The following is a 12,645-nucleotide window of genomic DNA, read 5'->3' on the forward strand; positions in this document are numbered from 1 at the left end:
CTGCTAGAGCAAGGGAAACGTAGTAAGTGGTTTAAGATAGAGACCTGGGAGGTTAGGTTTAAGATAAGTTCATAAGATGGACCAGAAACAATATCAAACATTCAGGACACAGTAGAGTGCCGTGGGCCACACGGGAGCCTTGAAAGAACACAGAAATATGCTTTCCAAAAGGAGATTTATCTTGGAACATTGCGGTATCCGTTTCTTTCACTGTACAACAAAGCACCACAAAAGTTAGCAGCTTAAACAGCACACGTTATCTCTCAGGCTTCCATGGGTCCAAAGTCTGGGCACAGGGTAGCTAGACTCCCTGCTCAGGGTTTCACAAGACTGACAGCATGGTGTTGGCCCAGATTTGGATCTAATCCAAGGCAAGAGATCTACTTGCACACCCCTGGGGCCGCTGGGAAAATTCTTCACTTGGGGTCCTAGGCCTGGGGTGGGTGGCTGTTGTCTTGCAGGCTGTCAGCATCGGGCTGTCCTGAGCGAGCCGAGGCTGCTTTCTTTTTCCTGCCCAATGGCTCTTCCCATAGAACAGCAGTTTCTCCTTCAAGGCCAGTGAGAGGCTCTCATCCTTCAAAACTCCAATTTCTTTCTAATCAGAACAAAAGAAAGGGGGAGAAAACCAAGCTTCACAGAATAACGTTTTTGTTCACCATTGGAATCAAATTAGTATTGATCCAAACTAGATTGTTTAAAGTTTATTTATGTTTGAAAGAGAGAGAGAGAGTGAGCAGGGTAGGGGAAGAGAGGGAGACACAGAATCCAAGCAGGCTCCAGGCTCTGAGCAGAGAGTCTGACGTGGGACTCCAACCCATGAACCCAGAGATCATGACCTGAGCTGAAGTCAGACACTTAACCAACTGAACCACCCAGGCGGTGGGTGGTTGTAAACAAACTAGATTGTTTAAAATTAATTGCAACCCCCAAGTCATTTATAATATCACTCAAACATGGATTGCAAGATAAATGACAGGGAATTCAAATGGTACCTCAGGAAATATCTGTTTAACACAAAAGTAGTCAGTAATGCAGGAACAGAGGGGGGAAAGAGGCATAACGTTTAGAAAACAAATAGCAAATGGCAGATGTAAATCTTACCTCATCAATTATGGCATTAAATGCAAATGGGCTAAACACTCCAGTTAGAACCTAGCAGAATGGAGTATGTAAAGAAGATGCAACTCTATGCTGTGTGCCAGAGACACAGTTTAGATTCAAGGAACTAAAGAGATCAAAACGGGTGGAAAAAGATATAGCCAAAGGCAAGAGAACTTTGTACAATGGTAGATGAGTCAAAGCCTCATGAGTCAACATGACAATTATCAGTGTATATAAACCTCACAGGAGTCACAAAATACACGAAGTGAGAACTGACACATCGCAGGGAGAAACCAATAATTCAACAAAAATATTGGAGGACTTTAATATTTAATAAGGAAATAGATCTGAAGACACTGTGAACCAGTTGGACATCTATGGCACACTCCAGCCAACAACAGCAAAATACACATTCTTCTCAAGGTCCCATGAGACGTTCTGTAGACGTTCTTCCAAAATATCTGCAGAATAGGCCATATGGTAAGCCAAAAATCCAGCCTCAATGATTTCAAAGGATCGAAATCATACCAAGTATGCTCTCTGACCAAAAAGGAATAACAAGAGAAAACTTGGGAAAGTCACAAAGATGTGGAAATGAACAACATGCTCCTAGATCAGCAATGGGTCAAAGAAGAAATCAAAAGAGAAATTAGAAAATATTAGGTGAATGAAAATTGAAAACAAAGCAAAACAAGACTTAGGGGATGCAGCTAAAGGAATGCTTAGAGGAAAATTTATAGTTGTAAATGTCTCCATTTAAAAAGAGGAAAGATCCCAAATCAGTGAACTAATCTTCCAGTTTAGGAAGCTACAACTTCAAGAGCTGACTAGTCCCTCGAAGGGTATCCTGTTCCCTTGGATCTGTTCCAAACATTTTAATGTCTATAGGATTTGCTCTTTCATTCATTCTATGTACTTGGGCTCCCCTTGTCCTCCATTTTTAAAATTTTTTAAATGAAATTTTAAGTCATAAGTGTAGACATTTCTCATTGTTTAAAATAAGCATTTGGACACAAATTTCTGTGATTCTTTTGCTGGGTCCCACAAAACTTGACAGTTTGTTTTTTTTGTTTGTTTTTTTTTTTTTTTAGTTTATTTATTTTGAGAGAGAGAGTGTGTGAGTGGAGGAGGGGCAGAGAGAGAGGGAAAGAGAGAGAATCCCAAGCAGGCTCCACACTGCCAGTGCAGAGCCAGATGTGGGTGGGGAACTCACGAACTATGAGATCATGATTTGAGCTGAAATCAAGAGCCAGACGCTTAACCAACTGAGCCACCCAGGCACTCAGATATATTGGTATTTCTTTATGTGCAATGTGAAATGTTTTCTAATTTGTTCTTTGATGCATACACAATTTAGAATTATGTTTTTTTTATTTTCAAATATTAGGAAATTTCCTAAATGGGTTATTGTTATAAACTTCCAATTTATTTTTATTAAAAAAATTTTTTTAATGTTTATTTATTTTTGAGAGAGAGAGAGACAGAGTGTGAGCAGGGGAGGGGCAGAGAGAGAGGAAGACAGAATCCAAAGCAGGCTCTAGGCTCCAAGCTGTCAGCACAGAGCCCAGCGCGGGGCTCGAACTCACAAACCATGAAATCATGACCTGAGCTGAATCAAGAGTCAGCTGCTTAACCGACTGAACCACCCAGGCACCTCTGATATTTATCATTTCTGATGTTTTTTATTCTCCTTGAAAATCAAGTTTCCTTCTTGCATTTCCCTTCAGCCTGAAGAACTTCCTTTAGGGAATCTCTGGTAGAGAAAACTTTCAGTTTTCTTCGCCCTGAAAATATGTTTATTCTATTTTCCCCTTTTAAAGGAGTTCTTCCTGCAGGTGGATTTTGGGGCAGGCAGCTTCTGCTTGTTTTCCTTCAGCACAGCAGGGTGTGGCCCCCCCCCCCCCCACCTTACTTACCTCTTTCCTTTCTGAGGAGAAGCTGATGGTAATTCAATTGCGGTTTCCCTGAACTCAAAGTGTTATTTTTCTCTGGATGCTTTCACGATTCTCTCCCTTTTTTTGGATTTCAGAAGTTTGACTGTGTTGTGCCTAAGCATGGTTTTTATGTTTCTTGCAATTCGCTGAGCTTCCTGGTTTTGTCATTTTGTGTCTTTCACCGCATTTGGGAATTTTCAGCCATTATTTCCTTGAACTACTTTTTACCCCATTATGGTTCTCTCCTCATTCTGGGACTCCAACGACCTGTCTGCTTTAGCTTTTGATGTTATCCATCAGACCCTTGAAGGCCTATTTCTCTCAATCTTTTTTTCTCTCTGATCTACAGATTGCATAGTTTTTATTGATTCAGTGACTCTTGATCCTGTCATATTTTCGGTGCTATCAAATCTATTCAGTTAATTTTGTTCAGATATTGTATTTTTTAGTATCAATTTTTTTTATATATATTTTCTGTTCTCTAATGAGACTTCCTGAGTTCAAATTGATTGCATGTGTATTTTCTTTACTACTTGGAGTGTGTTAAAATGGATATATTAAGGTCCTTGTCTGATTATTTCAACAAGATTGATGTCCAGGACGCTGTGAGTGTTGTGTTGAAAAGGATCTGAAGACTGGTACATCTTCTGAAGAATGCTGATGCTTTGATTTGACAGGAAAGCAACTCTATTAAACTCAATTTGCAAATATCACCTCATATGTAATGGGCAGCGGCTCAAATCTCAGGGGTGTTTGTGTGTCTGTTTCATTTTATCTTAACAAGGTGAATGCGTGGTTCAGGGGTTAGCAAGAGTTATGGGCAGAGTTCACATATAGAACCTGAGCTCCCTTTTCTGGGTTTTCATTTCCAGAAGCTGTGGTGCTTCTCCCTTAGCTCTATCTTTGTGTTCTAAGTTTAGAAAGAGGGTGGATATCTTGTTTGTTTTGTTTTAGCCTCTCCATGCCACACTGCAGTCAGAGAGAACATACTCTGGGCTGTTCCATTTTTCCAACTTTTGACTTTTATCCAAAATATGCCTGTATTTATTTCAACTTTCATATTCTTCGGGTAGTTTTTTTGTGGGTTTGTTTTATTTCGTTTTGTTTTGTTCCCCCAGAGTTTTACTTGTCATCGGTGGGAGGGTCCACCTGTTAGAAGCTCACTCTGCTTTATTCAAAATGGAATTACTCATTCGAGTTTTAATCTTTCAAGTAACTCCCCTACCTAAAATCCTTCAATAACTTTCCTTTGATTTTAGGTTAAAGTTCAAATTTTTTAGTAACATATAAATACACCTGGTAGTTCTCCAACCTGTATTTGTTGAATGAAAGCTATTCCCATAACATATGAGATATGGTCATATTTAATCATAATGCCCTTATCCTTAATAATATCTTACAGGGTTGCCTGGGTGGCTTAGTTGGTTAAGTATCTGACTCCTGATCTCAGTTTAGGTCTTGATTTCTGCCCCATGTTGGGCTCCATGTTGGGTATGAAGCCTACTTAAAATCATCATCATCATCATCTTAAGATGAAAAACTTTGAACATTTAATAATTTCTACATTAATTAGTTGACTATTCATGAGTTCTTCTAACTAGACAGCTATTAATAAGTCAAAGAACATGTATTTTGAATATCTACTGCTGCAAAGCTCTGTCATGAGGAGTGAATGGAAAGGACAGGATGGAGGGAGAGTGGTTTTCATTTGTGGAGTTTATAGTCGAATTGGACAGATAAAAAAATTTTCATATACTATAATTTTGGAAAAGCAATTATACCAGGCACCCATTAATAACAGCTGGGTCCTCTTATAAGAGAGTAAGTTGTGTGTAATATCTTAGAGAAGAAGAAAAGGAATGGGGACTATGGATCTTCTGGAAGGGAAGGTACCCGAGATGGGGCTTGAGGGAAAAAAGAGACGTCTCGGCAGAGACATAGGCTGGAGGGATCCTGGCTGGAGGACAGGTTGTTTGTTTTACTCTCCTGTAAACCTCATTTAGGTAATACCTGACCCAGAGGCCCACACGCTATTCAGTAAAGCATGAAAAATAGTTTCTTCCTAATGAACATTACAAACCAAAGTTGACTTCCAGCCCTTTCAGAGCTGTAGAACCTGTTTTAATCAACTTCTCTTGGTAAAAGAGCTGGATTTTAGCAACTGTCCCTCCTTTGTCCTCTCTCCACTGATGTCTGGAGCCATGAGAATCTTTTTCTTAATTTTTGCTGCTCTCATTCTCCTTGCTGGCATTTTCTCAGGTAAAAGGAAATCCTAATAGATGTAAGGGTGGCAATCTGTCTTTTAAGAAGAAAGCTGAGGGTTTAGAAATATGTATGACTCATTCCTGTGTTCTTAAAAGGTCCCGGGACAAACCAGTTATTGGAAATCTTTCATTTTATTTCTTATTTTTATTTTATTTTATTTGAGAGAGAGAGAGAGTAGGGGAGCAGGGCAGAGGGAGAGAGAATCTTTTTTTTTTCTTTTAAATATAATTTATTGTCAAGTTAGCTAGCATACAATGTATACAGCGTGCTCTTGGCTTCGGGGGTAGATTCCTGTGATTTATTACTTACATACAACACCCAGTGCTCATCCCAACAAGTGCCTTCCTCAATGCCTATCATGCATTTTCCCCTTCCCCCCTCCTCTATCCCCCCCATCAATCCTCAGTTTGTTCTCTGTATTTAAGAGTCTCTTATGGTTTGCCTCCCTCTCTGTTTGAAACTACTTTCTCCCCTTCCCTTCCCCCATGGTCTTCTGTTAAGTTTCTCAAGTTCCACATATGAGTGGAAACATATGTTATCTGTGTTTCTCAGACTGACTTATTTCACTTCGCGTAATACCCTCCAGTTCCATCCACGTTGCTGCAAATGACAGGATTTCATTCTTTCTCATTGCCAAGTAGTATTCCCTTGTATATATAAACCACATCTTCTTTATCCATTCATCAGTTGATGGACATTTGGACTCTTTCCATGATTTGGCTACTGTTGAAAGTGCTGCTGTAAACATTGGGGTACATGTGCCCCTGTGCATCAGCACTCCTGTATCCTTTGGATAAATTCCTAGTAATGCTATTGCTGGGTCGTAGGGTAGTTCTATTTTTAATTTTTTGAGGAACCTCCACACTGTTTTCCAGAGCGACTGCACCAGTTTGCTTTCCCACCAACAGTGTAAGCAGGCTACATGCTCAGCATGGAGCCTGAGGCGGGGCTCGATCATATGACCCTGGGATTACGACCTGAGCCGAAATCTAGAGGCAGACGCTTAACTGACTGAACCATTCAGGCATCCCTGGAAATCTTTTCTTGAGTTTAGACAAAAAAACAATGGGACCACACAGAGCCGGACTAACTCCAAACAGAGAAGTATCTGGTTAATTTCCCTAAAAGCTCCACCAAGGGGTTTCAGACTTCTCTTTATGTTTAGATCTTTCCTTCTTCTGTAATATTCAGCACAGCTTTAGCATATGTCAAAGTGATTGCTCTAAAATGAGAGGAAATTTCAGAGGCAAAGTCCAAATACATTTGTTAATTTAGAGAAGTATAGCTTTTGTAACCTAAATGAAACTAAACTCAAAAGGTTCTTAGTCTATTTTTTTATGTCTTACTAGTTGGTCCAAATCTCCTAATCTTAGATTATTTAGAATTTCTTTCTAGTTCTCACATACTGATGTGAGAAATTATATCATTTAAGCAAGTAGCATCTTGATTAGTTTGCTTTTCAATCTTTGACACCTTTGAAATAGTTTCTTTTTGCTTAGGTACAGCCAAGACTATCCCTAAAAAATTTTTATTCTATCCTTCCTCAACTGTCTTTCATTCCTCCTGTTATGAAGTCATTTCTAATGGGGACTCCCTATGTATTGTGAAACACTGTTCTTCATGGTTCCTGGATTTCTACACTTAACTATTACACAATCAGGCCTCAGTAAGCCTACCAAACCAATAGATATGAAATGTGTTCCTACCACTTAATGAGAAATTGTTTGGGCATTATATCAAAAGTAAGTAAAATGGAGATCAAAAATGTAATAGAGCATGGTCTTCACCCTTAATTTGCTTGAAGTTTATTATTTTATTATTTCTTTGTTGGTCAAAAGCAGGTTGTCCAGAATAATAAATAGGCAATTTGATAAATTTCAAATGTGTAAATAGGTGAATGGATGAGACAGGAAGATACACAAATAGCTATAGTAAAAAACAGTTCTCATAAGTGCCATAAGAGATACAGATGACAAAGAGAAGCTTGGTTTTCTAACTGGAGAATCAGGAGGGGCTTCCTGGGATGTGGTATTTACATTGCACTTTTGAAAACAGGCATAAAAACATGCCCTCATGTTTCAAAGTCTTACTTAATCAAATCACTTACTTAGCTTCTGCCCCACTCTCTTTCTTCAGAGGTCAGACAATGGATCCAAGTAGAGAAACACATGTTAAGCTGTCTTCTCCATCCCCAATCATCAGGCCTCTGACTCATTAATTAAGGGCTCCCTGTCTTCAGATTCAGCTCAGACACATTTGAATCCTAACAACAAGCACAGGATGGGCTCCAGTTGGGACCACCACCACTACCATCACAACTACACAGAATCTTAGAGCTGGAAGTGAGTTCAATGGTCAATACAAGAGGTAACAACAGACTATCATGCCAAGACATTGGAGGTTGGATCTCAGTTCCAATCCTTATAAACTGTATGAACTCTTGTGCTTCAATTTTCTTTCTATAAATGGTAATAATAATAGGATGGTTTTAAAGATTAAGGCATTTTTTGAGGCACCTGGGTGGCTCAGTTGGTTGAGCGTCCAACTCTTGGTCTTGGCTCAGGTAATGATCTCATGGTTCTTAGGTTTAAGTCCTGTGTCAGGCTCTGCGCTGACAGTGCAGAGCCTGCTTGGGCTTCTCTCCCTCCCTCTCTCTCTACCCCTCCCTGCTTGCTCTCTGTCCTCCCCCCCCAATAAATAAATAAACATTTAAAATATATTTAAAAATATAAAATATTAAGACATTTGTTATATTAGAGTAGAGGCTAACTTGTTTTAACAAAGAAACTTAAACAGATAGTAAATTAAAAAGGATAGTTTATTTGTTTCTCATGTAAAAGTCCAAAAATAGGTAAGTTGACCAGTGTGGGTAGAAGGAAGGTTCTTCTCCATTAAGTCATGTTGAGACCAGAGAGGAAGGTCAACCTTGCATCCTAAACATGGGACTGTTTTATCTGGTTCTAAAGATGCTCTAATGGAAAGGGCTGAAAAGCAAGTCAAGAGCATGGTCAAACACATTGCACAGAACCAGCCATTGGTCCAAACTCGTCCATGTGGCCATACAGGGACACAGGGCCAGGAGCTGACTCCTTATGCTAAGTATCCATGTGTCCGGCTAAAAACCAGAGGATCCATTACTCATTGTCTGAAGGGGAAAACTAACTGCTTCAGGAAAGTTTAACAATCCCTCTGTATAAACCGCTTAAACAAAGCCAGGCACGCCCTCTGTTCTCTGAGAAAGTTCACTGTTGCTATTGTTTTGACGTCACTGTTCTTATCATCATTCCTGTTCTTATGATCTGCCCTGATACGTATTCCATGTTAGTTGATTGCCCAGAAGCGTGATGAATTTCACTTGTTCTGTAACTCAGACTATTCCCAGTTCAGCATGGGACTATTGAAAAAATTTCCTCTAACTGTGAACAGAAATCTAAGGCCATGCAATTCCTTTCCACTGGTCTGCGTCCTAACTGGGCATGGCGTCAGTGTCTCTTCAGCATGGCAGTATCTCAGTTGTATGGCAGCTAATGTGTAGTCTGTTCCCCCTCTCCCAGTGCTGTACTTTCCAAGAATAAGTTCCTTTTGAGAGCAACTGCCAGTTCCTTCTATCACTTCTCCTGAGAACCCACACCACAAGAAATTTTTTCATTCATTCCTCTCAAAATATCTTTACTCTCCTCAGCTTACTCTTTGCTCCGAAGGAAAAGCCATGGCCGAGGCCACTCTAAATTTGCCTGCCAGAGTTAAATCCATTATTCCATTGATGTTTTTTACAGTGTGGACCAGCACCATGTTTCTTTAACTTTGCACCTAAAATTGTCTGCAACCGCACGACAGTGCATTTGGTCTCTCATCAGTCTGCCTACAGTGTAAACAGCACAGTCTTTACCTTTCACTGTATATCGGAGCCTATTGATTTTGGAGACATGAAAAAAGATCATTTATTGGAAAGGACTGTTTATTGGGATTAGAAAGTGTACTGTCTCCCTCCCAGGAAGAAATACTCTGCTTCTAGATATCCTAGAAATGATTGTGTCAGAGGGAAGTGAATATCAAGTAAGGACCCTGTGTATACTGTGCAGCGAGTCTAAACTCCGATGAAGCCGTTCAGGAGGCATCTTTTTTTTTCTGACCTCTAGATTTATACTTTGTGTCTGCAGGAGATTCGCTAATGGGGAATTGTGGGTGAGGCCCAGGTGATGTCATGTTGCTTTCTGGTCACGGATTCCTGGATAACTGAAGTCTTGCTTTCTTCACTTAGCTAGCGGAGGGGTGCACAGAGAGCCACGTTGTCTGAAACCGGACGGTCACCATGAAGCCGAGTGCCTTTCCTTTGAGGTTAAGATTGGGGGCTGTAGAACTGAACTGACACCACTCTGTTGAAGAAAAAGGAAGAACAAGTACAAGCCAAGCCGCAGCTGCAAAAAAAGAGAGGCGAAGATACTCTGGCTGTGAGCTCCGTGTGGCAAAGCTCTGGGTTTTCTCTCCTGCCCTCTAAAGTTTGCATTCTTTGGATGAAGCCATCAGTCCAGCTTCTGACACTGCAGGGAAATGCCTGCCCTAGGCCCTGAGCTTCCTGAGGGAAGGCACTGAGTCTTGTTCACCTTTGCACCCCCACTTGCTGGCATAGGGCCCATTCACTATTTTATTGACTGATGAAGTCAGTGAGGGAGTGAATGAACAGGTAAAACAGAATGGAAAGGTGGGACCATGGTTCAGATGGGTTCTGAAGTGACAGTCCTGGCTTCAGACACATGTGTGACCCTGGTTTTTGCTGTTCAGACTCTGGGATCCGTGCTATAAGAAGAGTCAACCACCTAGTAAATAGACCACCTGCTGGACACCAATTATGGCTGCCTTCGCGGCACTGCTGACAAGTACCCCTCCATCTCCTTCACAGGTAAGAGTTGCTAGAATGTCCTCCACACTCTGTCCAATCTGGGACATGAAGTGACCCAAAGAAACTGGCCCGTGTCAAAGTTCAGGTTGGCCAAAGTTGGGTAGCATCTTCCTTCTGGCCACTTGCCGCGAGAATTGATCCCGTCGTGGCCTATTCAAGTCCCAGGTGCCTAGAGATAATCTAATTCAATGCTCTTATTACAGATGAGGAGGTAAAGGCCCAGGAAGATCCCACAGGTACTAGCTTAGTTATAGCCATATCTAGACTTTGGCTTTTTGGTCCTGTGTTCTTAGCATGTGTACAAAATGGTGTGCCAGATGAGGACAGAAGCCTATGGCTGAAACAGCTTTTAAATCTTTTTTTTTTTAACTTTTTTAAAATGTTTATTCTTGAGAGAGAGAGAGAGAGAGAGCACATGTGCATGCATGAACAGAGGAGGGTCAGAGAGAGAGGGAGACAGAATCTGAAGCAGGTTCTAGGCTCTGAGCTGTCAGCACAGAGCCTGACACGGGGCTCGAACCCACCAACTGTGAGATCATGACCTGAGCTGAAGTTGGACGCTCAACCCACTGAGCTACCCAGGCGCCCCGGCTGGAACACCTTTTAGCAGCTCAGTGAGCAGCTGATGGAGGAAGCAGCTGAAATCAGCTGCAGAAAAATTAGACACTTTGCAAAATTCCTTCTGTGACCCTGAGATCTTTGCTTTTGGGGCTGATGGTAATGGTAAACTGAGGTTTGCTTCTGCCCTGATTTGCCAAAATTTGGAGTCCCCGCTTTCGGGCAGAGAAAGATACAGTTCACAGGCTGTTTTCATCACAGATTTACAGCACACCCTTCCAGAACAGAAGAAACAAATCCCCTCAGCTCTGCTCTGGAGAGTTTTCTTACCTATTCGATGAAGGCCTGCTTCCTGCAGAGATGCAAATAAGAGAGCAAAATAAAACACGATGTCCTGGGACAAGACAATTTGTAAAAAGCTGTAAAATAAGAAATAAAAATGTGTTTTTAAAAAAGTGTTCTGGTGCTGCTACATACCTTTATGGTTAATCGGCTGAATTTTTTGATCTGAAAGCTACGTAAGAGACGAGCGGGCAGATAAAGCTGTCTGTTGTAATCAGAGGAACTTGCTCAGGTCCTGGGCTTTTCCCCAAAATTCTTTCCCACGGTCTCAGATAAAACTAACTGCCTTTCAGAACCTAAATGTACTTAGATCTCTTCCCCCTTTCCTTCCTTTTTTCTCCCTTTCCTTGCAAAATGAACCGTAGTGTGTATATGGTCTCCCTCTTTGCTTCTCAACTTACAGAAATGTCCTCTGCCATCCTCATGCCGCTGGGATTTCTCATAATAAGGAGCCAGTGACCTCTCAGACACGTCCTGACCACTGTCCTCTTAGTAAAGATTCCAGGGCCAACCCCAGTGACCCACGGCCAGTATTTATTCAATCTGGGTTCTTTCACAAACATTTCACAATGAGGTCTGTCTCCTTCATTTCTGTCTCCTCTGCCCATGAGGACCTAAGCGTTCGGCTATTTTCTTTCTCTTCCTCCCTGGCTCTCCTTTGTTCCCTCTTTGCTGGGCTTGCACGCACCCCTGGTTTCATCCACCTTGTTATACGTTCTCTCTAAATAACCCCACATGCTCCCGTGGTTCAAGGTCTCACCTACTGCCACGGCACCGTCTGCTTACCAGCATTTCCGGGCTCCAAGCCCCTCTTCTGTGTTGCACTCTAGGGCAGTGTGTGGACACCCTGCACGCTGCATCTGCCAGACCCTGTGGCCAGCTGGCTTCCTGTCAGTGCATTGGCAGTAGACGGGAAATGAAGGCGAAAGGTGAAGACACCTGCTCCCATTTCCTGCTTCAGCCACCGGCACCCCAACAGCAGCAGATGGTTGGCTCCAGGTGCCCGCTTCTTTTGGCTTTCTCAGCAGCCCGACAAGATCTCTCGAAAGGACCAGCAGCACCCAGCGTCTGTCCCCTTGGTAGTTAAGAGGACCAGTTGAGCCACGACTGGCTTTGCCGTGTACCCTGGCTCTCCACGCCCCTGTTTGGCTACGTCTCCTTCCCAGAAGTGTGAACACTGGCTGCAGGTTGCCTCCACCCTGTTTGTCTGAGCCCCAATCACGGAGCCCTCCTTCCTCAAGTCTTAAGCCACACCCACGTGCTGCTCCCCACTTAAGAGGTCTGAGCACCAGCTCAGATGTAGGTGTCCCGTACTCACACATCCGGTCTCCAGCTGTAGGCTGCTTACCGCAGGTTTCCAGCTCCTGCCCCTTATAACCCCTTTCCCTTCTGCTCTTCTGGGCCTGTAGTTGTTAATCTCCGTGCCTTTTCAGCCACCCACCACCTGTGTAACCAATTTCCTACATTAAATTTCCTGTTTTAAATATCCAGTATGATTTCTGTTGTCCCGAATGGGCCTTGTCTGACAAAAATCCTACACTATAT

At 42.1% G+C, this 12,645-nt stretch overlaps 1 protein-coding gene across 1 annotated transcript; it reads left to right on the forward strand.

Annotated features, from left to right (window-relative positions):
* Positions 1 to 5,224: 5,224 nt before the first annotated feature.
* Positions 5,225 to 9,683, forward strand: DEFB107B (defensin beta 107B). Its single transcript, XM_015540696.2, has 3 exons — positions 5,225 to 5,294; positions 9,295 to 9,356; positions 9,543 to 9,683. Exons 1-3 carry the CDS (start codon positions 5,225 to 5,227, stop codon positions 9,681 to 9,683), a joined length of 273 nt encoding a protein of 90 aa, XP_015396182.1.
* The last annotated feature ends 2,962 nt before the right edge of the window (positions 9,684 to 12,645 follow it).

This window comes from Panthera tigris, chromosome B1 (genome assembly GCF_018350195.1).
Source record: "Panthera tigris isolate Pti1 chromosome B1, P.tigris_Pti1_mat1.1, whole genome shotgun sequence".
NCBI lineage: Eukaryota > Metazoa > Chordata > Mammalia > Carnivora > Felidae > Panthera > Panthera tigris.

Bases quoted from the DNA above. Each gene is read 5' to 3' on its own strand.
- DEFB107B (XM_015540696.2), top strand. From the start codon at position 5,225: ATGTCTGGAGCCATGAGAATCTTTTTCTTAATTTTTGCTGCTCTCATT. The intron at 5,295-9,294 runs GTAAAAGGAAAT...TCTCCCTCCCAG, and splicing joins CCTTGCTGGCATTTTCTCAG to GAAGAAATACTCTGCTTCTA. The intron at 9,357-9,542 runs GTAAGGACCCTG...GGATAACTGAAG, and splicing joins CAGAGGGAAGTGAATATCAA to TCTTGCTTTCTTCACTTAGC.